The sequence below is a fragment of the Camelina sativa genome, chromosome 8 (genome assembly GCF_030686135.1).
Source record: "Camelina sativa cultivar CO46 ecotype springtype chromosome 8, ASM3068613v1".
Taxonomy (NCBI): Eukaryota; Viridiplantae; Streptophyta; class Magnoliopsida; order Brassicales; family Brassicaceae; genus Camelina; species Camelina sativa.
In genome coordinates, this window is record NC_141887.1 from 1,986,816 (window position 1) to 2,011,508 (window position 24,693).

Below are 24,693 nucleotides of genomic sequence, written 5' to 3' on the forward strand. Positions count from 1 at the left end.
TGTCAACATATTGCAGTTTGAATTCGATACAATTCATATCTTTGAAAAAGAAAAAAGAAAAAAAAAGTCATGTATCATGTGTGCCAACAAAATGGCTCAATGTAAGAAAGACAAAATATTGAACATAGTTTATGTAACAAGGACAGATTGGGGACATAACATGGGTGTATTTGTGATTTGCGAACAATATAATGATTGAAGATACAAAGCTTACAAAAAAAAAGAAAAAAAAAAGATACAAAGCTTACGTTAAACTTATTGTATTACATCTTATCAATTGTAAAATAAAGTAATAGAGAAAATGGTGGCGAAGGTCAAAGACAAGTCACATGTGCAATCTAAGTTTCCAATGTATAATCCACAAAAAGACAACATCGATTAAGGCAATCTAAGTTTCTCCTCTTTCCCACACAAATACACATATTACCATAAACATGTCCTTCTTTGCTTTTAATCGAAGCATTCTTTGGTTTTCAAATGTAATCAAATAAAAAAAAAAGGATGTATATAACAAAGTTACCTGGATTAAATAAAAACAAATAAGTAATGAAATGATGAAGAGTCATTAAGTGAAAAGTGAATGTGAACAAGTCTGTGTAATTGTGTGTGACAAGAGGTTTACTTGCTGCCAGTGGGCTTTTGGAATATGCTTAACAGAGAAAGCAAAATTACTTTTTCAGCACAATAAAGGTTAATTAAATGTGGTGTTGCTTCAATTTCAAGCAAGCATTTCTAATTTTGACTAACACCACTTATATATAATATCCATGCTAATTAACTATGAACTTTTGTTTTTTTTATTAGATAAACCTGCAAAAAAACAAAAAAAAATTACGACGTGCTATTTAATTAGACTGCAAACAAAATAAACAGTTCATAGTATTTTTTTAAGCGAAGAAAAGACAATATATATGATTTTTTAGGTGTTTTGTTTCAGAAAAAAATTTAAATACTATCATTGCCATAAAAGAATGAAAATAAATAAAACACCATTGATTCCAGGCATCATCATCTTATCTTCTTTTGATTATTCTGTAAAGAGATTTGTTCTAATGTCATTGTTGCAATGCAGCAGAAATCCAAATCTAATACTAGTTTACAAATTACAATGTGTGAAATGTAGACAACTCTTTTTTTAAAACGCCGCTCTACTCAATCGGTTAACAACTATTTCTAATATAAAGTAATTGTTGTACTTGTAGTAGTATACATTGACTTTAAAGTGCAAGAGCAGTATGAGAGACATGATGTGAGTATAAAAGGAAGTGAAAATTGTTAATCAAAAAAAGTGGGCCTCTTAACATAGTAGTTTGGATGCTTATTATGTTATGAATAGGTACTTGAAGTCAATATGCCTTTGTGTTTATTCCTTGTATATGGGCCTTAAAAAGACAACAAATGTTACATAGTTGGGCTACTATAGTGAAGTGAAGACATGTGTATGTATGTGTGAAGGATTTAAATACAAGAAGTAGTCATGAGCAAAAAAAAGAAGTAGGTAATAAATGAAAGGCAATGATGAGAAACAAAGAAGAAGAAGGGAGAAGAGATGGTGACAAGAAGTAAGTAAATGAGAAAAAAGGAAAGAATAAAAAGGGTTAGAGAAACATAGAAGCCTTCCTTGTTTGGCAATTTCCATCTTGGAACTTGATTCACTCTCTTGTCTTCATTGACATCACAACAACAACAAGGTACCATCCATCATCAATCAAGAAAAAGGCTTAAACTTGAATAATAGCAAAAAGAAAAGTGTTGGTTTGATCATAGGAAGATCTTCAAAAAAAATATTAATGAGTTGAAGTGTGAGAGAGATATACTCTGACTGAGATAGAGATAGTAGTAGTGTTCGTTCGTTTCGTTCACTCTCGTCTTATGTAAGTTGTACTGCACACAACTGTCTAGTCAGCACGTGTCGTTACCAGCTTCTCTCTCTCTCACCCGTCGCTGCAGGATGTGTAACAGTCCCAACACCAAAAAGCAACCAATCTCTCTTTTTCTCATGTTTTTTTTTTTTTTTTTTTTTTTTTAATTTAAAAGAGCTAATTAATAAATGTGAGAGATAGAGAGAGAGAGAAGTCATGATCCCATCAACAACAATATAAAACTCAGTTTCTCTTTCCACTCCATTCTCTGTTTTTCTCAACATTGCAAGATTTTGATCTGGGAACCGATCTTTACTTTTACTCTTTATTAATTACCTCAATCTACTCGATGACTAAACGATTTAAAAAAGGATAAAAACACATTAGCAAAGGTGCTTACGGTTAACTTATCCACTAATCCAAATGTTTATTTTTTTTTTTATTTTTTTTTGGTTAATATGTTTATTTTTTCTTTCTTTTGAGTCATAACCAAAATGATTTTTTCTGCTCCTCATCTCGATAGTATATATACTAATAAACATGTGGGATCAAAGGAAAAAAAAGTTTAATGTGCATTAGGGATTTGTATAATTAAATAGGAGCTCGTGTTGGTGAAGAGATACGAATATATAATTATCCCATGCAAATAAGAAGGATGGAGCAAAAAAAGGATTTAATTGGGATCTGTGAAATTAGTTATTAGAGCAGAGAGAGAGAGAAAGAAGACGAAGCTAATGAGGGCAAAAGAGTAATTTTAAAATAAGATATTCTCTGCAGCAGCTGCAACAAACGACGCAAACAAACAAAAAAGCAACCACACACACACACCTTAAACCCTCTCCCATAAAACCCACACACACATTCGTCTCTCTCCTTATTTTGCTTTTTACTCATCATCATCATCATCATCATCTCTCTCTCTCTCTCTTCTTTGTAAGCTTAAAAGCTCTCGAAAATGGCGGAGCCACCACCGTCTTACCATCACTTCGTGGGTCCTTCGAAACCTCGATCATCGGGCAAACGACACTCTTTCTCCTCTTCTTCTGGTACGACTTGCCACCGTCTCTTCCCTTGCCAGTACTGTCCTCGCAAGTTCTACACCTCTCAAGCTCTCGGCGGTCACCAGAACGCTCACAAACGCGAACGCGCCGCTGCTCGTCGTAACCTCGGCGTCCTTTCTCACTCTCCACCCATCCTCGACGACACCACCACCTTTCTTCGTCATCCTTTCCCTTGTTTTTACCCTAACCCGATGAACCAAGGACCTTCTTCTCCTTCTGGACTCGGACCCGGTCATGAACAGACGGCGATGATGATGACCATGGGTGGCGGTGGCGCTGGTGGTGGTGACTACGATCCGTTTCCGTATCCTTACGTGTACCCTTTTGGATTGTCTGGTAGTAACGACGGTAACGGTGTCATGATGGAAGAAGACGAGCCTCTCGATCTCGATCTCGACCTCTCTCTTCGTTTATGAGCTGTTTCTGCCTTTTTTGCTTTGGTGGGTTTTGTTTTGTTTTGTTCAGATGACTCATTTTAAGTACAAGTTTGGAGCTATCTATGTAGTCGAGTTTCTTATCTCTCTCTCTCTCTCTTTCTGTGTTCATCTCCTTACTTTTGAGAAGATGATAAACTAATTAATCAAGCTGCTTTTGCTTTTTGGGATATCTATATTTTGATGATGATCCATCGTTTAGATCTTAAATTTTTTGATCCAACAGTGTCTCATGTTGTGAAACTCGGATACTTTTATCGTTTATGGATGATGCATTTGAAATTTAACTAATTTGTACCCACAAACACAGTCACGGTTGATTTCGCTTTTTTAGCCTAAAAAATGTATCGGAATGGGTACTAAAGAGGGTCAAGTGATGAGTGAGAATCGCGTTCATGTCTTGATCGGAGAGCACCAACGCCACCGTTGGGGAACAACAAAACCCGGTCATGTCTTGATCGGAGAGCACAAGCGCCACCGTCGAAATCATCACTAACCTCCTCCACAATGTTGGTACGTGCGGAATCCAACATTTCATCACCACACATACACGTGACGTGACGTCATTATGAGTTGCTTTTTCCAAATTTAGGACGGCTAAACAAACTGCGTGCCGTTTCTAAGCGCTTGACACAACAACCACTCCATGTTGGTACGTGCGGAATCCAACATCTCATCATCACCCACACGTGACTCGCTCACGTGACGCTAAACGGTTATCCTTGTTATTTCCAAATTAGACTGCGTGCCGTTTTCTTAGTGCCTTGCACATTTGTTCTCCAAAGATAAGGCTAAAACGTCTTCTTTTACCAGCATCCTTTTCTTATTCCTTCCAAATAAATTAGTTGCTTAGATATTAAATTACTATACTCAAAGTAAAACAAGTATCAGATTTTTTTTTTTTTTTTTTGGCCTGACAAGAACTAGTGTAAAAGATGTAACTCTAAAATACAAATATAAGTCGTAAAGTACCCAAAAAGAATATATGTAGACGGTAGTAGAGATCAGTGCTTCTTGCTCAACGATCAAGGTCATAACCATCATCATCATAATCATCATCATCATGAATCTCAGAGGAGTTGTCAAGATGCTCTTTTAGCAAATGGGTTTGGTTTCCTGCTGAAGAAACATCCTCCATCTCAGGCAGTTCAAACTCGTCTGGTCTCAATGACAACTGAAAGTCTGGAAGCTCTGGCAAACATTGCATTGCCCTGTGTGGTTTACCATATAGATCATATCAGATATTTTGGTTTGGTTCTAATTAGTTTTGTTTAAAAAAGCTAACAAGACAAAAACTCTATCGCTTACTTCTCTTCTTCTTCAAGCAAAAATCCATACGTCTGAGATTTCCTAAAAGCAACTTCTGGAATCTTCTGGCTTAAATGCTTCATCACTCCCCACATAGGAGGAGGCCTGATTAAAACAATAAAAATCTCAATCCATCACAACTTATAGGTTCAATGAATGGTGGCTATATTATAAATACACAACAACACAAACCTGGTGACAGGAGGAGCCAAGGAGAAACTAAAACAGGCCTTCTTGCTTTCTCCTAGGATCTCTGCAGCTGCAAGGAAACAACACACCGCAATCACGTGGCAAGATGGCTCAGTTCCCTTGTCTGTTACCAGTCCATGGTAGTAGTATGCCGCAGCCTTTTAATGAAAAACAGAACATAACAGAGAGATTAATCAATGAGCTGTTTAATCACTTACAAGTTACAACGGTGACTTCAATAATGTTCATAAATTATACACACCTTTGCTTCCAAAAATTTCCAGTAGATAAACCGGAGTAGCTTCTTGGCACATCCGTGACTGACTGATTCACAATCAGACAAGCAGTGATATGCCTGAAATGATAATGAGATCATTTACAGCAAATTAAAAGAGAGATTACAGCAGATAAACTATGATTTTCCCAAAAAGTATGGCTCAAGTAAGAAATTGAAAATTTTTAAACTATGAGGAGGACCTGAGTGAAATAGATGACTTGCTCACATGCAAGTCTCCTCTTCACAGACAACGTTGCTTTCTGGCTATCAACTGCTAATCCAAGTTGAATCTCAGTTCCCTGCAGTAAATTTCAGCCAAACTTACAAATTAAAACCCATATACAAGATTCTGGTTAAAGAGTCACAATTTCAAAGTGTATAAACCTGGCCAAGTGCTTGGATAGATAGACTTTGCATTACACTCTCCTGCATATCATCTGGCAACTTAGTCCTGCAAATTTGCAGCTATGTAAGTAAGTATCTATGTGAAGCTTATTCAAGATTTTCTGTTTTTGGTTGTTTCATACTTTATTTCAGGAGGAAAGCGAGCGAGAATCTCTCGGACGCAGAACTCCAAGTATCCAGATGCCTTGAGAAGCAAGTCAACCGCATCTCTCCTGCAATCTGTGTGAAAGTGGCTAAGAAAACAGGTTCCTTTATAAAAACAGCAAATAGAAGTAAAAGATAAGTGTGAAGAGAGAAGAGACCAGACCAGTTGAGACCACACGGACGCCATTGCCAGATGCAGAGCAATCCTTTGGAATCATAAGAGAGTTAGCTTCAGTTAATGCCAAAGCAGCCATCATGTGGATCACTGTTAACATCTCCATCCAAAGGTTTGTGAGACATATCTCTGCCTGTATAGAGCATACACCTTCACGTTGTTAAGACTTAAAGGGTAACAGAACAAACAAAATCCAAATCCTCAGGATCGGCTTAGTATGATTGAGCAAAAACTGAACTTACTCGTCGACCATCTCCAAGGGTTTTCCATTTGAACTCCACGCAGCCCTCCATTCCATCATTCTCTGTATCGTTAAATATTCTGATATCACCATTTGCTTTTATACACAATAAACTATAAAGTTATATCAAAATATGCAAACCCGAACTTTTCTTGACAAGACCGGTTAGAAGAGACAAGTACTCCTCCAAAGCTGAACGCAGCTCAGGGATGGCAGAACCCCCTGCAAAAATTCCAACCAGAAACATTGAACATGTTTTCAAAAATACAAAACCTCTTTTCCTTAAAACGCAAGAAAAATGGAAGAAGATAGCCTCGTTTCTCTATACCTGTGTCCTCAGCTACTAGCTGAATCTGATTCCTTAGACATGTCAATCGATCGACGGTAGCCTTAGGAGCAACGCCCTTGAGTTGGCGCTGAAGATCAGACTGAACAGGAACGCGGAACTGAAGAACAAACACAACGGATTCTTGAATGATCCTCTTCTTGTTCTTCCTTCCGACAACAGCATAAGCAGATGTAGCACACCCCATACTCTCTCTCTCTCTCTGCTATGCTTTTTTTTTTCCCTCACAAAATCATCCTACATATGCGGATAGCCGGATACATTACATACACAACATTGACAGATATATCCTAAAACCAACATAGAGGTTCTGGAACAACCTGAAGCGGATATATAGATCCGGATTTTGGAAGCTTAAGAGTAATATAATAAGGAAGAGAATCTCAGAGAGAGCTGGTGGAACAGAGGAAGATAGGAGCATGTGAGGGAAGGTTAGTTTGAAGGTTCCAAAGAATGATGGGGAGAGAAGAAGATTCACTTAGGTTTCGGAGTTCGATGCAATCCACCCACATGCTCTCTAGTATTCAATGAGCAAATGGGTAGTAGATACGTGATTTAAATCAACAAAGAAAAAAAAAAGAGAAAAGATATGGCACATGCCTTCCGGTTTAATCCAAGTTTTAATTATGTTTCTTATGGAAAGCTGTGAATTCGTATCCCACTTGCCTTATTTCTATTGGCTCTCCTGTTTTAGATTAGTACTTTTTCGTTGACTTCTTTCCTTAACCTTCCCGCCCACCCTCGATTAACTGAATCAAATCAACCCCACTTCTCTCTTTTTTACCCTGTTTTGTCACTCCAACCAAATATTAATTAGAAATGAAAATGAGATTATTTATGGTAACAAAAAAATGAATGGATCGTTGGCTTGTATAACCATTATTACGTTTCAAGATTTGAAAGCTGCGTAGACTTTATTATAAAACAATGTTAAAGAAGAAACATGTTAGAATGTGGCAGGAGACAGGCTGTGTGTTACACAAGTTGAATTATCTTCGTTCTTGTACTGCAAACATACTTATCTTCCTTTATAAGCAGATCAACAGATATATATATATATATATATATATGTAGATATTTTAATTAGACACTTCTTTATTACTTGTATGGGCCTGTATTAAGTGGGCCTATTTTCAGGTAATTAGGCCCATCATTGACTTTTTTTGGTTGTTTCTGTGGGTGGTGGTGTGGTAGTGTTATACTTGTTATATCAGTCATCGGAGGTTTTTATAAGCGGAGGATAACATTCGTAGATCTGTTTTCGCATCTGCTCAACAACTGCATCGTCGAAGATCAAAAACACCATGGCCATCGCCCTAGCTAAGCTTCTGATCTCCGCCATGGCGGTGTTCATGCTTGTTTCTGCCTCGTTTGCGACATCGGAAGTCCCGTTCATGGTGGTCCACAAGAAAGCCACTCTTAACAGGCTCAAATCCGGCGCCGAACGTGTCACCGTCTCTTTCGACATCTACAACCAAGGATCCTCGTTAGTTTCTCTCTTCTCATCTAGTTTTATTAATCCGATTTCATTTTCCGATCCGTGTTGGTTTCTGGATTGTATATAAATTGCATGTATAGATTGGTTAACTGTAGAATTAGGAGATTAATACTCGAGCTATGCTTAGATCTATTTCGAATGATGTGTATCGGTGTTTAGGATTCGAAATGTCATTTGATCTGATCCCATTGTTCCTCATGGTTTTGGTGTTTGCTCTCAGGTCGGCGTATGATGTGACTCTGACAGACAATAGCTGGGTTAAAGCAAAATTTGATGTTGTTAATGGAAACACTTCTAAGTCATGGGAAAGACTTGATGCGTGAGTTTCTTCTTCTTCTTCAATCATAAAATGTTTTAGTGTCTGCTTTCAGCTTTTTCCTTTTCGTCACTAATCTGGTTCTTGGTGTGCAGAGGAGGTATCTTGTCTCACTCTTTCGAACTGGAGGCTAAGGTTAAAGGAGTCTTCTACGGTGCTCCTGCTGTTGTTACTTTCCGCATTCCCACCAAGCCAGCTCTACAGGTTTGCCATTTTTATGCCCCCCTTTTTCGTTCTAGTTCCTGGAATTGGTAGAAGCAACTAAGCTTTATAAGTTTATAATTCTCCCCAATCAAAATTACCTTATAGTGACTATTGTTTTACTAAAAATCTGGTTTTCTTGTCTGTAGGAAGCGTACTCAACGCCACTACTACCTCTAGACATCCTTGCTGACAAACCTCCAACGAACATGCTTGACGTGGTAATTTTTATTTTTAAAGTCTCCTCATTGTTTTTTTTTCGTCTTCTCATTACTGACTTTCATTGTTATGTTGTGGTGTGTCTTGGACGTTTCTCTTGATGCTGTTAAAATAATCTCAGGGCAAGGTAACTTGATTTGTAACTCTCACGCCTCTGTGAAAATCATCAAATATAACAGTACTCATCTTACCATGTTTCACTTGTTGCAGAGGATACTCGCGAAATATGGATCACTCGTCTCCGTCATCTCCATGGTTGTGTTGTTCATATACTTGGTGGCAACACCTAAGTCCAACGTATCAAAATCAAGCAGCAAGAAGAAGCGTTAAGTTAGTGAAATGAAGGTGAGAAAAGCTGCCATGGTGCTGTTTTGTGTTTAGCAGTTAAACACAGTTTCAAAGTTTGTAAGAATTAGAGAACACACTTTAATTTTGGTGTTGCAGAGGACACACACTTCAAAGAGTTATTTTGGTTTTGCGTAATGTCTTTCTGAAAGCATAGTTATGGAGGTCTCTTTTATTTTGTTTCTGCCTTCTGCTTTTCATGGTTTTATCTGCATTCGCTATTACATATTTTGGTATTATTAGCTACGTTTGCTTCTGTTTAGTTTGATTGCCTGTTTGCTTTGCTTGTTGTTGAAGTGTCGTAGTCTAGTTATTGGCTAAGTATATGATTTTGCTTATCAGTTTCGTTTGTTAAAAAATTTCATGGCTTTTAGTTGAATAGGCGGTTCTCTGTGTAAAATGGAAAGAGCTGAGTTGATGCCATTGAGATTGCATAAATTGTTATATGCTTTATTCGCGTGATTATAAATGGGTGAGCAAAGAACTATGTTTGTTATCATGGAGTAATGTGTTTAAATGGATTTTAAGTTTTTCTCTGTTAATCCATCAACGTTTACAAACAACCTATAGAGTGGAGTAGAGTAGAGCATTAGGAAACTTGTAAATAGCTTTTGTGGGAGCAATTCTTAAACACCATTAAAGTTTTTTTTTGGCTTCAGAAAGAGAGAAATAATCTTATAAATTTAATTCAAATTGTAATCTGTAAATTTGACAAATTATCTACATATCAGTGTCCAGTTGCTATTGAAAACCACTTAAATTTGTCTTGTATTACAAACAGATAAAGTGTGTCAAGGCACTCACAAAGGAACTCTGTCTGTTGGAGCTTTGCAGCTCGACTATGTTTTATCAAAGTTTCGTAGATAACTAACCTTAGTCGTTTGCTCAAAATGTCATTTTACTAAGCTTAACCATATATAACTAACCTAAAATAATCAATGGAAGTGCTGGTGCTACTGCTTCCTTTGTGAGTACCTTGGATACTTGGCATGGCAGATTAGGACACTTAAATGTGACTATGTACAATTAGGTGCTTCTTCGTCAAGATAACGGCGTTAATCAATCTAGTTGGCTCTATAGAAGCATCTAAGCCCGTCTAGCTCAGTTGGTAGAGCGCAAGGCTCTTAACCTTGTGGTCGTGGGTTCGAGCCCCACGGTGGGCGCGACATTGAAGTTTTAATTTATATTTTTGTTTTTAATCATTTGGCATCAAATAGAACGTATGACTGATTTATAAAGTATTCAGTTTCCATATTTGTGAGGCTTATATGATACTCGAAAAAGAGTAAAATGAAACACAAACCAGTAACCAAAATGAAAATTTTAACTGAAACCGGAAAAAAAAGAAAGTAGTAAGTGGGTGTGCCCACTCTCTCTATCTTCGAGTGTGTACCTCTCATCTTTTAAGATTACATAACACAAAACATAAAAGGACAAGAAACAATAGGTAGAGAGTATGCGAGCACTATCCTGAATTCAGGAACACAAATTTCAAAAAACAAAAATGATAAAAGTTCGAGTCAGGAAGAGATCGAGCTTACTCAAATCTTCCTCATTACCCGTATGGTTTCTCTTATTTTTCCAAACAAAAATCCTACCCCATCAAACTCCTAACCCTTTTTCGTCATTGTTTAGGCTTTGGCATCAGTAACTGCTGCGATGGCAGGAGCTGGAGCAACACCACCAGTGGTTGGCCTGAACCAAATTAAAAGAATTGAGAGTTTTGCGTTTTGATGGTATCAAGTTCAGGAAGTAAGTGAAGAGAGAGAGGTACTTACAGGCCAACAAAAACTTTGAAGGCATCGTATAATCCCCACTGTGCTCCAGTCAATGTCCCGATCATAACAATTCTGAGAGGAAGCCCCCTTGTGAATAGTCCCACCATACCTATCTTCTTCACCGCCTGCAACAATTCATTTACAAAAATTAAATAACATTCCTACTGCAACGGAAATATATGCTCTGGGCTATTGTATCTAGACATAGTGACTTACATCTCCAACGGTTGCTCCCTTAGCATTGTTGAGGAATGACACAAGATTGTCTGCTGGATGAGAAACGATTGCACAGAACACTCCAGCAACGTAACCTCCTGCAAAACTCACTCCGAGTTGCAGACCTTTGCTGCATTCACTCTTTGGGTTGGGGATTGCGTACTTGTAGATCATTTCAACAATGGTCTCAAAAGAAGCAAACTTCATCATAGTGTCTGTAACATTTGCAAATATTATCATTACACTTTGCTTTAAAAGAATGCTTCATGACCACAAGAAACAAAAAGAAAACGAAATTTGCAAGATAGAGGCTTACAAGGAATCTGACGTCCCCATAGTGGACCAAGACCCTTGTACAAGCTGCAAAAAATAAAATAAAATAAGAATTCAGACACGAAAGGCTAGCTGTTACAAGGAAGCGAATGTAAATGGCATTGAAAAACTCACCCTGCGAAACCTTCGGACTTGACAAACTTGGGAAATCCATCAGACATTCCCCTGGCAAATCCAGGCTGTGTCTGAACACGGACCTTGACAGCTTCAAATGGGCAAAGAGCAACATCGGCAATGACCTCAGCAGAAGCAGAACCAGCAAGGTAGATGAGGGTCTTGTACTTGGCAGTGTACTCAGGTCCAGCAAGATCAGAGTAAGTCTTCTTAAAGTACTCGTAGAATCCAAACTTGCAGGCACCCTGAGCACTGTAACCCAAAAGAGTAGGAACCCATCCACGGAAAAATCCCTTGACTCCTTGCTCTTTCAGCAAAATTCCGAAACCAGACGAGATGCTCTTGTACTTGGCTGGATCAATCTGAAACGCAAAGAAGATCATATCAGTGTTGCACCACCAACACATACCACCACGTCAAGTAAGTAAATTTCGTAAGAAGAACCACAACTCAGAACAGATCAACGTATTTTGAAATAGAAATCATTGATACATAACATGGAAATGGATGTAAGAAGATTATAAACGTATAACAGAGATCGAACAATCCATCAAATAATGGAATCCAACACAAAACCAAAGCAACACAGATAACAAAACGATAAAGCAAATGAAATGACGGATCTATCCAACAAAGACTAAAAACGCAGATCTAGCAACACAAGAACACAGATCCACGAACATGAGCTCAAAAGACATAAGAAAGATTAACGGATCTAAAGTTTCCATACCTGCATATTGCACTTGACGAGATCGAGAGGAGTCACGGTCATGTGAGTGAGACCACAGCTGAGGATTCCACCAAAGGTACAAGCGGCGTAGAAAGCAGGTGAGTACATCTCGATCCCTTTCCCTGGCTCGGTGGGAGACGCAATAAGGAAATTCTTCCGGGACAGCATCGTCGTCGGAGACGCACGCGCGGCCGCCGGAGCAGGAGATTTCTCAGCGAATGCAGCGTTGGAGTTGGAATTCAGCACCTGGTCGAGGAGGAAAGATCTCGGCGACGAGGGAGATGATGAATAGAGGAAGCTAGGGATCAGAGAATTCTTGGGAGATTCCATCGCGGCGGCGTTTGAAATGAGCAACGGTGGCGATGTCTGATAGCCCGATCTCACGCTTGCCCTCAAACCAAAAAAGGACAAATGACTATGAGAAAGAGGAGATATTAACCTCTGGGAGTCTCAGACTTTTTATTGGGCAAATGGGAATCTCATGAAACAAGGCATATACTTTTTGCGATAATTACGAAAATGACATTGTTAGATGTTTTTATTCTCTTTATTAAGTCTCTTACCAAGTCTCGTGGCCCATGGGCTTTTCCAAGAGACATATAACCGTTGACCCATTAAAGGCTGTCTTAACGATCATTTTTTATATTTTTTTTTGGTTTGGGAAAATAAACTTTGTAAAACCCTAAATCTCTCTCAAACCAGAAGAGACAGCTCTCTCGCCGACAAATTAACCGGCTACTGCTCTGCTCGTCAACGTTGTAAGTTGTTTCCTTCCTTCTTCTTCTTCGTTGTAATCAAATTTGTGCATGAATTAGGTCAAACTAGTAGCTTCGGTTGTAATCCTTCCCGAAATTAGGGCTTAATTTGCGATTGATAACGAGCTTAGGGTGCGAATCTTATAGTTGTTGGTTTATGCAGCTGTGGATATTGTGGTATTGAGAGAGATGAGCTTCTTATCTCAGAATGCTCCGGAAAGTAAGAGTAATAAAAGAGAGGAGGTGAAGAAACAGTACAGAGATGTAGAAGATGGGGAAGAGACTGGGTCCGATGATGACACTAGGGGAAAGAGAAGGAAGACGGAGAAGGAGACAGAGAAGGAGAAGGAGAAGCTACAAGAATCGGAACTGGTTCAAATGAAAAATCTTGAGAATTCGTTATTCGGGTCACTCTACTCCCCTCTTACTTTTGGTAAGGTAGAAGAAGAAGATGGTTCTGCTTTGTTTCATGTAGACCGTTCTGCTGTGAGTCAGACTCTGGATCACGAGGATGATGATGATGATGATGATGAACAGCTTTCTGATGAAGAGAGTGGTCAAGTTGTTGGAGTTAGGAAGGGAGAAGCTGCTTGGGAGGATGAAGAAGAGAAACAGATCAACATTAATATAGCTAGTGTCAACCGTTTGAGGAAGCTAAGGAAAGAGGAGAATGAGGGTTTGATCTCTGGGTCTGAGTATATTGCAAGGCTGAGGGCTCATCATGCTAATCTAAACCCTGGGACTGATTGGGCTCGGCCAGATTCCCAAATCATTGATGGTGAGTCTTCAGATGATGATACCCTGGATGGAGGAGTTGATGATATCCTCCGAACGAATGAAGATCTTGTGATGAAGACTGGTAACAAGCTTTGTGCTGGTCGTCTTGAATACTCAAAGCTCGTGGATGCCAATGCAGCAGATCCTTCAAGTGGCCCAATAAACTCTGTCCACTTCCATCAAAACGCTCAGCTGCTGCTCACTGCTGGATTGGATCGACGGTTAAGGTTTTTCCAGATTGATGGAAAGAGGAACACTAAGATCCAGAGCATTTTTCTTGAGGATTGTCCTATTCGTAAAGCAGCTTTCTTGCCCAATGGCTCTCAGGTTATTGTATCCGGAAGAAGAAAGTTCTTTTACAGCTTTGATTTGGAGAAGGCAAAGTTCGACAAGATTGGCCCTTTGGTTGGTAGAGAGGAGAAAAGCTTGGAACAGTTCGAGGTGTCACAAGACTCTAACACCATAGCTTTTGTGGGTAACGAAGGTTACATCTTACTTGTGTCAACAAAAACAAAAGAGCTGACGGGAACACTAAAGATGAATGGTTCAGTCAGGTCCTTAGCATTCAGTGATGATGGGAAGCAGTTACTGAGCTCAGGAGGCGACGGGCAAGTATACGTGTGGGATCTGAGAACAATGAAGTGCTTATACAAGGGCGTGGATGAAGGCAGCACATGTGGCACTTCTCTTTGCAGTTCGCTAAACGGAGCATTGTTTGCCTCTGGAACCGACAGAGGGATCGTAAACATTTACAAGAAATCTGAGTTTATGGGAGGCAAGAGAAAGCCGATAAAGACAGTGGACAATCTCACTTCCAACATAGATTTCATGAAGTTCAACCATGATGCTCAGATTCTAGCTATAGTCTCAACGATGAACAAAAACAGCATAAAGCTGGTCCATGTTCCGTCCCTAACCGTCTTCTCAAACTGGCCACCACCAAACAGCACAATGCATTACCCTCGCTGCCTAGACTTCAGCCCCGGAAGTGGTTTCATGGCTATGGGAAACGCTGCCGGAAAAGTTTTGCTGTACAAACTGCATCATTACCAGAATGCTTGAAGTTTTGGTCTTACCAAGGACAGTTTTGGAATTTGTTGTGTCTTTACTTTTGTCGCAGTGCTACTCTTTTTATGTTATCAATTTTCCTATCCAATTTACGATCAATGAAGATTTTGTCTTTCTGATTCTTGGAATCGAGTGGGCCAAAGTCTTTCTTTTCTCACGTTTTTGTCAACATCAAAAAACACTTGTGGTTTGTTACCATCTCAAATAAAAATGCAGGAGAAAAAGAAAGATGTCGACATTGTTTCACTTCTAGTGGCTTACCCAAAGCTGAAAGGGTATCTCGATTAAGAGATTGAATCTGGACCGTATATTATATTCTGTGACAAGGGCAAACAAAGCAGTTTCTCACGTCCTCTAAAGTCTAATTATGTCTTAAGCCGCAGTTTCACTTCTTAAACCCACCCCAAAAAAAAGCACAACATTTATTTCCTTCGGAGCCTGGCCGGCGAATCGGACCGGTCGATTCAGCTGTGTCCGAAGGAATCTCGAGGAAAGCTCGAAACTTTTTTACACGCTGATCCATTTTAGGTACTAATCTCTATAATTCGACGACTTCTTTCGGTTGCTCTGGGTTTTGTTCTTGATTACGATCGTCTTTTTTTTTTTGCTATTTTCTTTTACAATTTCTCAAATGATTCATCATTTCCGTTTGAGTGATGAAAGAAGCACCGAATTACACATTTTCTGGTTTATATCCTACACATTCTTCTTTGTTAAACTGAAATTTATAACAGATCCATTTGAATTTGATGACTCCTTCAAAAGAACTGTACAAGTGTTCCTCTTTTAGTGTTTGTTTATATGGTATGGTTGTTTGATTTTTAATTGGAAAGTAGCCATCTTTTCTCTTCCCTAGTCAACATGCATTGTATTTATTTGTTGAATAAAGTTTTTTCATAATCATTCCTCTTGAGAAAGACCTGATCCTTTTTTTTTTTTTATTTGGTGAATTTGAAAGCTGCAGGTTCCCACAGTGAACAATCACAGCTGTACCATTTGTCGAGATCACAACACTCAAGTCTCTTAGAATCAGCAAAGCTTCACTACTGAGTAATGACGGCTTCATTGCAGTTGTACGGAGTTAAAGCTCCAGGGCTTGCTTTAAGTTCAAAGAGGCTTGAGTTTGGCTCAAAGGGGATTAGTAATTCAGTTACCTTGGCCTCTAGTTGTGCAATCTTTAGAACCGTAGAGCATTCTTGTAGGAATATAGCTTTGAGAGTTAGTTGTGAAGCTGTAAGAGTTGATTTGCTTGAAAGAAAAGAGCCCGAGACATGTAATTCAACCGGAACTGGCAAAGATTTGACATGTGTAATGAAATTTGGCGGCTCATCAGTGGCGTCAGCAGAGAGGATGAAAGAAGTGGCCAATCTTATACTCAGCTTTCCAGATGAGAGGCCCGTTATTGTGCTATCAGCAATGGGAAAGACGACTAATACGCTTCTGAAGGTAATACAACAGTATTACTCTTTCCTACTTCTTTCATATGATGTTTCTTTTAGTGGTAGAGTTAATTAGTTTCTTGGCTTCTCGCTTTTATTAGGCTGGAGAGAAGGCTGTTACCTGCGGTGTCACTAACGTAGAAAGTATTGAAGAATTGAACTTTATAAAAGAACTCCATTTAAGGTTAAAGAAAATACTGTTTTCTCATGTGTATATGATTGTTTATTTAGTTTTCACAGTCCAAATTTAACCTCATTCTCATGGGAAATAAAATTCTCTATGTCCAGAACTGCTCATGAGCTTGGAGTGGAAACAGCGGTTATTGAAAGTAAGTGCCTTGGTTCTCTTTCTGGATGCTTGATTTATCAACCATTTCGCCTATTTGTAGTTTAAGAATTTTTCTTTGCTCATTCAGTTGGTTTTTTTTCGTCTCTGAATCCATTTTCTGGTTAATCCATTTGTAGAGCACTTAGAGGGACTTCACCAGCTTCTCAAAGGCATATCAATGATGAAAGAGTTAACCTTACGTACAAGGGACTACCTGGTTTCATTTGGAGAGTGCATGTCCACAAGGCTATTCTCTGCGTATCTCAATAAAATTGGCCACAAAGCACGTCAAGTATGTTGCTTTATAACACCCTGGTCCTAGCATAACCTTGACACTATATAATTGCAGTTCTCGTCAGAAAGATTATAGAAACTTGAGAATGCCAATGCTCACAGTTATGTACTCAACATAAGTTTGATTCATGACTTGATGAGTTGTTCGCTTGTTGTTGGCAGTATGATGCATTTGAGATCGGGGTTATTACAACAGACGATTTTACAAATGCTGATATACTTGAAGCAACATACCCTGCCGTGTCAAAAACACTAGTTGGCGACTGGAGCAAGGAAAATGCAGTCCCTGTTGTTACTGGCTTCCTCGGAAAGGTTTACATTTTTCTGACTGTTTTTGTTATTCCCGTGGATCGAAAAATATGTAGTACAGAACTCTGATATTCATGTATTCTATATATTGGAATGGCTTTTGCACAAAGCTGTTTTGCTTAATGTGTCCTTGAATCTCGCCTATGTATGTGTTTCTGCAGGGATGGAGGTCTTGTGCTATAACTACGTTGGGTAGGGGTGGTAGCGATTTGACGGCTACAACTATTGGGAAAGCGTTAGGACTGCGGGAAATTCAGGTAATTGATGGGTTTAGCCAATATTTCATCATGAAGATGGAAGTTTGTTAAGCAAAAATTTCTTACTTTAAGAAAATCTGGTGCAGGTTTGGAAAGATGTAGATGGAGTTTTGACTTGTGATCCGAACATATATTCTGGAGCTCAGTCTGTTCCATACTTGACGTTCGATGAGGCAGCTGAGCTTGCTTACTTTGGCGCCCAGGTAATCTCGTAGATTATCTATGCTGATGAGTTTCTCCTCCTTCTGATGGCTGAGCATATTCCTCTTCCATTGCAGGTGTTGCATCCACTGTCTATGAGGCCAGCAAGAGACGGTGACATTCCTGTGAGGGTTAAGAACTCATACAACCCCACCGCTCCAGGAACTGTCATCACCAGATCAAGAGACATGAGTAAGGTTCGTGAAACAAATGTGTTTATAAACTCGTTGAATTTAAACTTCAATGACCCCTTCTTCCTCCTTTAATTGCTTGTAGGCCGTGCTGACAAGCATTGTTCTGAAACGTAATGTGACCATGTTGGACATAGCAAGCACCCGTATGCTTGGCCAATATGGTTTCCTTGCCAGGGTAAATATAATTGGATAATGATGTCTTTGTTCGACTGTGTTTAATATCTCACTGCAAAGCATGCACACTGTCTCGTGTGCAGGTGTTTACCACATTTGAAGATTTAGGCATATCGGTCGATGTTGTAGCAACAAGTGAAGTTAGTATATCATTGACATTGGATCCTGCAAAGCTCTGGGGTAGAGAGTTAATCCAGAGGACAAATGTAAGACTCTTTTTACTTTGATACATTGTTTCTTTTGTGAGAGTCATTCGTAGTATTGGTAAAATGATTGGGTGTGAACAGGAACTGGATAATTTGGTAGAAGAGCTAGAGAAGATTGCTGTTGTGAAATTGCTTCAGCGCAGATCAATCATCTCTTTGATAGGAAATGTTCAGAAATCCTCACTCATATTAGAGAAGGTTAGTGAGAGTAACCTGTCTTGTGTTCTCTTTTGAACTCGAGGTTTTGACTTTTTGCGTTAATGGGAATGGAATGAACAACAAAACAGGTGTTCCAAGTACTTAGAAGCAATGGAGTGAATGTGCAGATGATCTCGCAGGGTGCATCTAAGGTCAAAGTCTGCTGCTACATGTGAATACATATAGTGATGAATATAAATATGGTATTGTTATATGATGAATGGAGATGTTTTGTGTGTCAGGTAAACATCTCATTGATAGTGAATGATGAAGAGGCAGAGCAATGTGTGAGGGCTCTCCACTCCGCCTTCTTTGAGACCGCTTCGTAGTGCAACACAGAAGAACAGCACCATGCCACTCCTACAACTCTACTTATGTACGTGTAGTTCAATGTTAAGAATGTGACAAGACTTGAAACAACTTTTTTCACATTCTTGTTCTCATTATTGTTGTTTGTAGTTCTTGACTTGGTTGTAATACAATAACATAATTTGAGCAAAAGCCAATAATCATAAATGGGTTAAAATCTTTTGCAATTAATGAAATAAACCTCTCAGTTTTGCAGGGTTTAAGATTTTATGGGTATAGGGTGTAGTTTTCTTAATTTTGACACACACAAAAAAAGAATCTAACTTTCATAAACTATGTTCCTCCAGTAATATTTTTTTACCTTCAAAGTACAGTACAATGATTAAAGTGTAAGTATAGCAACATACAATTAATTCAGTGTAGAGAAAAAAAAAATCAAGAAATAGGGAATGTGAAAGAGTGGGGAATTCAAAGTGCAGGCTTTGAAAGTAGTATGCAAACAATTTTTGATGATACCGAAAAGACCCTTCCTGAAAAGCATATGATCAGTTACTTGACCAGGGTTACATCCGACCGACCAGTCCCAGTCAACGACAAATACACATCTGATGATATCTGTTACGTAAGAAGGCCTTTCTTCTGTGACTGTAACGGCCTTCCAATTCTTCTTTTTTTTTCTTTTTCTTTTAAAAATAAATATAAAGTGGTCCGACAAACGCAATCCCTCGAAGATTGTTTTAGTTTATGTTTTTATTTTATTATCTTGAAGGGCAAAGGATTTAGATTTAGTTTAGACTAAATCAGCTTTAGTTTATACACCAAATCTAGAACCAAATGAAAGGACATATAACTCTTCGGACTCACTTCAATCTTAAGCCATCCTCCTTTGTTTTTTTAATACATTACTATATGAAAGACATGAAGAGTTCTATGCGCCTCTTATCTTTTATTTTTAATTCAAAAAATAAATTCAGAGAAATGTTATCAAATATATGTAAAACATAAATAATTTAGGGGATTTTCTTCATATATAATCTATGAAAAGATGAGGTGAGGTGACCTATAAATTTCATAACAAAGTTGTTTGTGCTGACAACGATAATATTTTGTTTTACCTTGTTTTTTTTTTTGGTTTTTTTTTGGGGAGGGGTTGGTCAAACATGAGAAACAAGAAGGCAAGTTTGCAGATAAGAAGAAACAAAAGGCAGAAGCATGCATGAAAGCCTAAAAAGCATGTGACCAACTTTGTGAAAATTCAACTTCTTCCTTTTTCAGCCTTTTGCTTAACTTATCTACAAACAACCCGCACTATATATGGATTTTAACAGTTTTACCTAACAGGGACTTGTAACGTTTTAATAATCCTATATAATGAAAAAAAAAGATGCTATGGCATTGGCAAGAACACATGCCAACTTGTAAAAATTTTCCTTGCATCAAGAACACTGACATATTTCTGATGGTAGCATTAACAAGTAAACGATGGTGGCAACTCTATCTCTTTTAAAAGTTCATTCCAAGAATATTTATGACTACTTTATTTTATTTTTATAAAACACTAATTAGCCAGTTTTTCTATAAATATCCATTATGGGCTAAGAATAATATGTTTACGAAAAATTCGATCTTGATTACCAACAAAAATATTCCAACTTGTATATCTACTACGCATATATATGTTTATAGATGTGAGATGCTAATTGGATTACAATCCCAAAAATATATATATATTCCACTCCTTTTATGATCATATTGATAATGATTTTATAAGTAGCTTGTTTATAGAGATCGATTAGAGGATTTTTAGCATAAAGTGAATTATGGAATATAATGGCAAACCACCGGCCATATCCAAACATTCGACCTCATCTCTGCGTTACGACTTGCTCACATAATGTTGGCAGCATCAAATTTATTATTCGGCGCGTCTCCATAGAATATACATATATATTGGACCATTTATACATTTTTTATATATGCATATTGGACCATTTATATTTTGCTTATATTGGACCAATTTTGCAGACAAACCTAGCTATAGCTAGTGTAACTGTGTAAGATATTACTACAGAAAAAAGCCGACAAGAAGGATAGATATCCATTACCAACAATTCCCTTAATATTCTACTTACCTATATATAACTGAAATTTAATTATTCTAACTTCTATATTGTTGTAAAATTTTCTAAGAATATTAAATATCTCTTTAAAAATATCATCCTATCATAATTAACAAAAGCTACAAACCATGTCTATCACATCAATACCTTTGCTATCATCATTTAAAAATATATAAAAATTACCAATTAATTTAGAACTTCACCTTGTATAAATAGTATGCATGCCTCTCACTCTCCCCCTCAACCAACTCATAAACACATTCTCTCTCTCAGTCTCACTCTCTCCTCTTCGTATTGTCCTAAGAATACAAAAAAATGCAATACAAAACAGAAACTCGAGGGGCGGTGTCCTACAACAACGGTAAGGTGAACAACATGATGAATGTGTTTCCGTCAGAGACACTGGCGAAGATAGAGTCGATGGCGGCAGAGAATGCGGTGGTTATATTCAGCATGAGCACGTGCTGCATGTGCCACGCTATCAAGCGTCTCTTCCGTGGGATGGGAGTCAGCCCCGCCGTCCACGAGCTTGACCTTCACCCTTCCGGCGCTGAGATCCACCGTGCTCTCCTTCGCCTCCTAGGCTGCTCTAGCGGTGGCGCTGCTACTCCGGGGGCACTACCGGTTGTGTTCATCGGAGGGAAGATGGTAGGATCAATGGAGAGAGTGATGGCTTCACATATCAATGGCTCACTCGTCCCTCTTCTCAAAAATGCTGGCGCTCTCTGGCTCTGACGCCATCCCATCATCCTCCGATCCAACCTTTCCTTTTTTTTTTCTTTACTTTCTTTTGGTTTTTAAACAAAAAAAAAACCCCGTAGGTTAATTCTAGTGATGAATTAGTAGTGACAGTGAGAGAGAAGAGTGGTGCGTTTGTTTTAAGCTTAAGCTCTTTGTCTATCTTAAATCACACTAATATATAAAGAGTATTGTGTTTAATTACTAAATTCTCTAATTAGCTTTGTTTCTCATCTCTAATTTCGCCAGCTGATTTGTGAAAATTAAATGGCCAAATTTTCAACAAAATATAAATTAATTTGTCAAAAATTAAGACAAGAATGAGGATCTTTTTATTTCATGACCTAAAAATCTTAACCGTTATAACTGTTAACTGTGGGGGAAAATAATCGCCTCCGGGGGGTCCCCCACTTCAGATTACGTGGACATCCACAAACAATAATCCGTGATTTTGACCCGACCGTTGCGTCAAGACGAGCCCGTACATCGCTCATCCTATAACGTCACTCACTGATGATTTTACAGCTACGATATGTATAATTTTGTTTGCTAATTTAACTTTAGCAAGTAAAAAAATAGAATATACAAAAACACAAAGTCACATACAGTTTTCTGAGACTAGAAAGGTTTAATTTAACAGTTTAATACCTCAATAGCTCGTGAAAAGAAAAGAAAAAAAGGAAGCTAAAATGGCATATACCGTTAAGAAAAATTATTCATTAGAATAAATTCTTACGTAGACAATAAACGACTTGTAACGTATAAAGAGATCTCTCGGTCACAGCCTACATGTTTTCATAGGACCTACACAGAATAAAGGGAAAATACAATTTGGTTTGGGGAATCTAATTGCTAAAAAGCCTATATAGCCTACTACTGATTGACATAATTATGTGTGTTCAATTGCTCGAATAAACGGAAGAATGGAATCAGGATCAGTTGATGAACAGAAAGACGCCAACAGGTCAGAACAAATGGTGCTAACGAGAGATGGTGACACCTCTTTGATCCATTTCATATGTCTGATTCCGATCTCAACCTCTTTCGCATCCGCCACACATTTCAGCAACACGACATGTGCTGTTGTGTGTTCCAAGTGTTCTCGAGCGCATAGCAGCTGTGATGCCTCACCAAATTGCCCTACACAAACACACACACAGAGAGACCAAAAGAATCAGCCAGAAACTTGACTTAATGTAGTAAAACAACTAGAATACATATTTGTTCTATCACCGTTGCTGCATAGTATTAAGACAAATGCGCTTAACACTCTTGTTGCAACTGTTTTATCCCTCTCCATACACTTTCTATAGACTTGCAAAGCAGCTTCAAGTTTTGTCTCTTTGCATAGGCCTTCAATGAGAGACGTATATATTGTTTCATCTGGTTCAATCCCTTTCTCAAGCATCTTCTGAAACAGCCTCAAAGACTCCTCTGCCTCGCCTTCCTCTGACAATTTCCTAATAAGTACATTATACGTCGTCAGATTCATTCTGCATCCCTCCACAAACATCTCATCCCACAGTTTCTTCGCTGGACGGATCATTTCCGCTCTACAACAAGCTTCGATGAGAGCGTTATAGAGTGACACGTCTGGTTCAAGCCCTTTCTTTTTCATTTCATGCAGAGCATTGTAACCTTCCCTGACTCTCCCAGCCTTGCACAAGAACGATATCATCAGACTGTAACTCTCAACCTCTGAGAAATAACCTTTGCTTGACAAAACCTCATAAACCTTTACAAGATGGTCGCTCTTGTCGTGCCTGCAAAGATTCTTACTCAACTTGCTCAGAGTCCGAATAGCAGGCAATTTCCCTGTACTCACCATGTAATTCAAGAAGTCAACAGCAGAATCTTGATCCACTGCAGAGACTGATCCGATCAAAGAGTCTAAGACATCATTATCAATTGGGAAACTCCCACTCACAATCACGTCAGCCACTTCCTTAGCCTCTGTTAATCGTTTAGCTGAAATCAAATCCAATATGAAAGCTCTGTAATCGCTGCTCCTAGGTGCAACTCCAAGCTTTCTCTTCTTCTTTAGCACGACCTGTCTCTCATAAAGATTCCCAGTAACTACAAATGCTTCAGCTATGATTCTATAAGCCATAAAATCAGGTTTGCAATCTCTATTCCTCAGCTCTTCCAATATATAGAAAGCATCCATCTCTCGTGACGATTTACAAAGACCATTGAGAATCAACAAAGCAACGATCGAGCCATTTATGTTCGAGTTATCAGCCTTTTTAACCTCATCAACCAATCTCAAGATCTGATCCGTTTCACAACTTCTACAAAACTTTCCTATATACACACCGAAACCAACAGTGTTCAAAGAGATACCTCTTTGACGCATTTTAACAAACAGTTTCTGAGCATAATCATAACACTCATCAGAAGTTAAAGCAGCTAAAAGACGATTACATACATCGGGATGAATCTCACGACCCGTCGAAAGAGCTTCTTCTAGAACCCAGAACGCGTTCTGAGATTTCTTACCCAACACAAGCGCATCGATGAGGGAGCGATACACGGAAGAATCGAGAACGATTTTGTGCGATTTGACTTGTTTGAAGAGAGCGTCCATGGCGGAGAACTGACGAGAAAGCGAAAGAGACTTGAAGATAGAGTGGTAAGAGAGGGAATCGTGAGCGTAACCTGGTTGCTGAGCAGCCCAATTGAAGAAACCGAGAGCGAGGGAATGGTGGTTTAGGAGAAAAGGGTCAATGACTCGAGCCACAAGCGAAGGGCTTATTGAGTTGCGAAAGCCGAGACCGTGAAGACTCTGTTCAACCGATGGACTCCATACCCGAGCTGATCGATAGCTTCCTGAAACCTTTAGAAGCTCACGGCCTATCCTCACCGCAAGCTCCGCCGCAGGTCTCATCGTCGGAGGTCTTAAAAAATAAAAACGGTTAATTAAAGTCCCGCCGAGAAGCTGACGTCATCATTTGTTAGGGTGAAGAAGAATGAGAGAACCAGTTTCATTGGTTTAGCCGAACGGGCCATTACAACTTTGCATCCGTAATTTACTATCCATTTTTGGCCCATCAAAGTATCTGCTAATATCTGACAAAACACTCACAATGTTTCTCAATTGATTAAATTATTCACATGTGATTTTCTAGAAGAAA

The 24,693-nt window shown here is 38.6% G+C and overlaps 6 protein-coding genes, 1 non-coding gene and 2 pseudogenes across 12 annotated transcripts; 6 read left to right on the forward strand and 3 right to left on the reverse strand.

Annotated features, from left to right (window-relative positions):
• Positions 1–2,783: 2,783 nt before the first annotated feature.
• On the forward strand, positions 2,784–3,339 carry LOC104709125 (zinc finger protein KNUCKLES pseudogene; annotated as a pseudogene).
• Positions 3,340–4,167: 828 nt separating this feature from the next.
• LOC104705669 (uncharacterized) lies at positions 4,168–6,971 on the reverse strand. Of its 4 annotated transcripts, none has more exons than XM_087460740.1 (12): positions 6,763–6,971; positions 6,425–6,679; positions 6,244–6,318; positions 6,098–6,159; positions 5,844–5,988; positions 5,659–5,755; positions 5,516–5,582; positions 5,332–5,430; positions 5,117–5,209; positions 4,858–5,012; positions 4,666–4,770; positions 4,168–4,568 (listed from the first exon to the last, which is right to left on the reverse strand). In XM_087460740.1, the coding sequence occupies exons 2-12, from the start codon at positions 6,627–6,629 to the stop codon at positions 4,376–4,378; spliced, it is 1,296 nt and encodes a 431-aa protein (XP_087316866.1). In that variant the 5' UTR covers positions 6,630–6,679; positions 6,763–6,971; the 3' UTR covers positions 4,168–4,375. The 4 variants fall into 4 exon arrangements, with proteins under 4 accessions (XP_087316866.1, XP_087316864.1, XP_087316865.1 ...); XM_087460738.1 differs by having other exon boundaries at positions 6,238–6,318; XM_087460739.1 differs by having other exon boundaries at positions 6,425–6,968.
• A 614-nt stretch (positions 6,972–7,585) lies between these two features.
• Positions 7,586–9,159, forward strand: LOC104705670 (uncharacterized). Its single transcript, XM_087461400.1, has 5 exons — positions 7,586–7,928; positions 8,161–8,259; positions 8,352–8,460; positions 8,607–8,678; positions 8,887–9,159. Exons 1-5 carry the CDS (start codon positions 7,747–7,749, stop codon positions 9,004–9,006), a joined length of 582 nt encoding a protein of 193 aa, XP_087317526.1. The 5' UTR covers positions 7,586–7,746; the 3' UTR covers positions 9,007–9,159.
• Positions 9,160–10,111: 952 nt separating this feature from the next.
• On the forward strand, positions 10,112–10,184 carry TRNAK-CUU (transfer RNA lysine (anticodon CUU)). Its single transcript has one exon. It is a non-coding gene; the product is annotated as a tRNA-Lys (tRNA).
• A 143-nt stretch (positions 10,185–10,327) lies between these two features.
• Positions 10,328–12,836, reverse strand: LOC109124421 (mitochondrial phosphate carrier protein 3, mitochondrial). The gene is made up of 6 exons (XM_010421723.2): positions 12,193–12,836; positions 11,463–11,824; positions 11,332–11,375; positions 11,016–11,230; positions 10,800–10,924; positions 10,328–10,716 (listed from the first exon to the last, which is right to left on the reverse strand). The coding sequence occupies exons 1-6, from the start codon at positions 12,520–12,522 to the stop codon at positions 10,653–10,655; spliced, it is 1,140 nt and encodes a 379-aa protein (XP_010420025.2). The 5' UTR covers positions 12,523–12,836; the 3' UTR covers positions 10,328–10,652.
• Positions 12,837–13,136: 300 nt separating this feature from the next.
• Positions 13,137–14,913, forward strand: LOC104705672 (U3 small nucleolar RNA-associated protein 18 homolog pseudogene; annotated as a pseudogene). The gene has a single exon (XR_015563713.1). The product of XR_015563713.1 is annotated as a U3 small nucleolar RNA-associated protein 18 homolog pseudogene (transcript).
• A 91-nt stretch (positions 14,914–15,004) lies between these two features.
• LOC104705673 (aspartokinase 2, chloroplastic) lies at positions 15,005–18,920 on the forward strand. Of its 2 annotated transcripts, none has more exons than XM_010421725.3 (14): positions 15,005–15,320; positions 15,751–16,238; positions 16,333–16,415; positions 16,520–16,560; positions 16,697–16,851; positions 17,016–17,165; positions 17,324–17,419; positions 17,506–17,622; positions 17,698–17,817; positions 17,897–17,989; positions 18,072–18,194; positions 18,276–18,392; positions 18,482–18,544; positions 18,635–18,920. In XM_010421725.3, exons 2-14 carry the CDS (start codon positions 15,846–15,848, stop codon positions 18,719–18,721), a joined length of 1,638 nt encoding a protein of 545 aa, XP_010420027.2. In that variant the 5' UTR covers positions 15,005–15,320; positions 15,751–15,845; the 3' UTR covers positions 18,722–18,920. The 2 variants fall into 2 exon arrangements, with proteins under 2 accessions (XP_010420027.2, XP_010420028.2); XM_010421726.3 differs by having other exon boundaries at positions 15,034–15,320; positions 15,757–16,238.
• A 2,162-nt stretch (positions 18,921–21,082) lies between these two features.
• On the forward strand, positions 21,083–21,760 carry LOC104705675 (glutaredoxin-C8). Its single transcript, XM_010421727.2, has one exon. The coding sequence runs from the start codon at positions 21,137–21,139 to the stop codon at positions 21,554–21,556; it is 420 nt and encodes a 139-aa protein (XP_010420029.2). The 5' UTR covers positions 21,083–21,136; the 3' UTR covers positions 21,557–21,760.
• A 496-nt stretch (positions 21,761–22,256) lies between these two features.
• Positions 22,257–24,658, reverse strand: LOC104709126 (pentatricopeptide repeat-containing protein At5g14080). Its single transcript, XM_010425786.3, has 2 exons — positions 22,793–24,658; positions 22,257–22,699 (listed from the first exon to the last, which is right to left on the reverse strand). Exons 1-2 carry the CDS (start codon positions 24,444–24,446, stop codon positions 22,449–22,451), a joined length of 1,905 nt encoding a protein of 634 aa, XP_010424088.2. The 5' UTR covers positions 24,447–24,658; the 3' UTR covers positions 22,257–22,448.
• Positions 24,659–24,693: the final 35 nt, after the last annotated feature.

Bases quoted from the DNA above. Each gene is read 5' to 3' on its own strand.
- LOC104705669 (XM_087460738.1), bottom strand. From the start codon at position 6,629: ATGGGGTGTGCTACATCTGCTTATGCTGTTGTCGGAAGGAAGAACAAG. The intron at 5,756-5,843 runs GTCTGGTCTCTT...ACTTTCACACAG, and splicing joins CGTCCGTGTGGTCTCAACTG to ATTGCAGGAGAGATGCGGTT. The intron at 5,583-5,658 runs GTATGAAACAAC...GCAAATTTGCAG, and splicing joins CGCTTTCCTCCTGAAATAAA to GACTAAGTTGCCAGATGATA.
- LOC104705675 (XM_010421727.2), top strand. From the start codon at position 21,137: ATGCAATACAAAACAGAAACTCGAGGGGCGGTGTCCTACAACAACGGT.
- LOC109124421 (XM_010421723.2), bottom strand. From the start codon at position 12,522: ATGGAATCTCCCAAGAATTCTCTGATCCCTAGCTTCCTCTATTCATCA. The intron at 11,231-11,331 runs GTAAGCCTCTAT...CAAATGTTACAG, and splicing joins ATGGGGACGTCAGATTCCTT to ACACTATGATGAAGTTTGCT. The intron at 10,717-10,799 runs GTAAGTACCTCT...AATTTGGTTCAG, and splicing joins TTCAAAGTTTTTGTTGGCCT to GCCAACCACTGGTGGTGTTG.
- LOC104709126 (XM_010425786.3), bottom strand. From the start codon at position 24,446: ATGAGACCTGCGGCGGAGCTTGCGGTGAGGATAGGCCGTGAGCTTCTA. The intron at 22,700-22,792 runs GTGATAGAACAA...GTGTTTGTGTAG, and splicing joins CTTAATACTATGCAGCAACG to GGCAATTTGGTGAGGCATCA.
- LOC104705673 (XM_010421725.3), top strand. From the start codon at position 15,846: ATGACGGCTTCATTGCAGTTGTACGGAGTTAAAGCTCCAGGGCTTGCT. The intron at 16,561-16,696 runs GTAAGTGCCTTG...ATCCATTTGTAG, and splicing joins GGAAACAGCGGTTATTGAAA to AGCACTTAGAGGGACTTCAC. The intron at 17,818-17,896 runs GTTCGTGAAACA...AATTGCTTGTAG, and splicing joins GATCAAGAGACATGAGTAAG to GCCGTGCTGACAAGCATTGT.
- LOC104705670 (XM_087461400.1), top strand. From the start codon at position 7,747: ATGGCCATCGCCCTAGCTAAGCTTCTGATCTCCGCCATGGCGGTGTTC. The intron at 7,929-8,160 runs GTTAGTTTCTCT...GTTTGCTCTCAG, and splicing joins ATCTACAACCAAGGATCCTC to GTCGGCGTATGATGTGACTC. The intron at 8,461-8,606 runs GTTTGCCATTTT...TCTTGTCTGTAG, and splicing joins CCACCAAGCCAGCTCTACAG to GAAGCGTACTCAACGCCACT.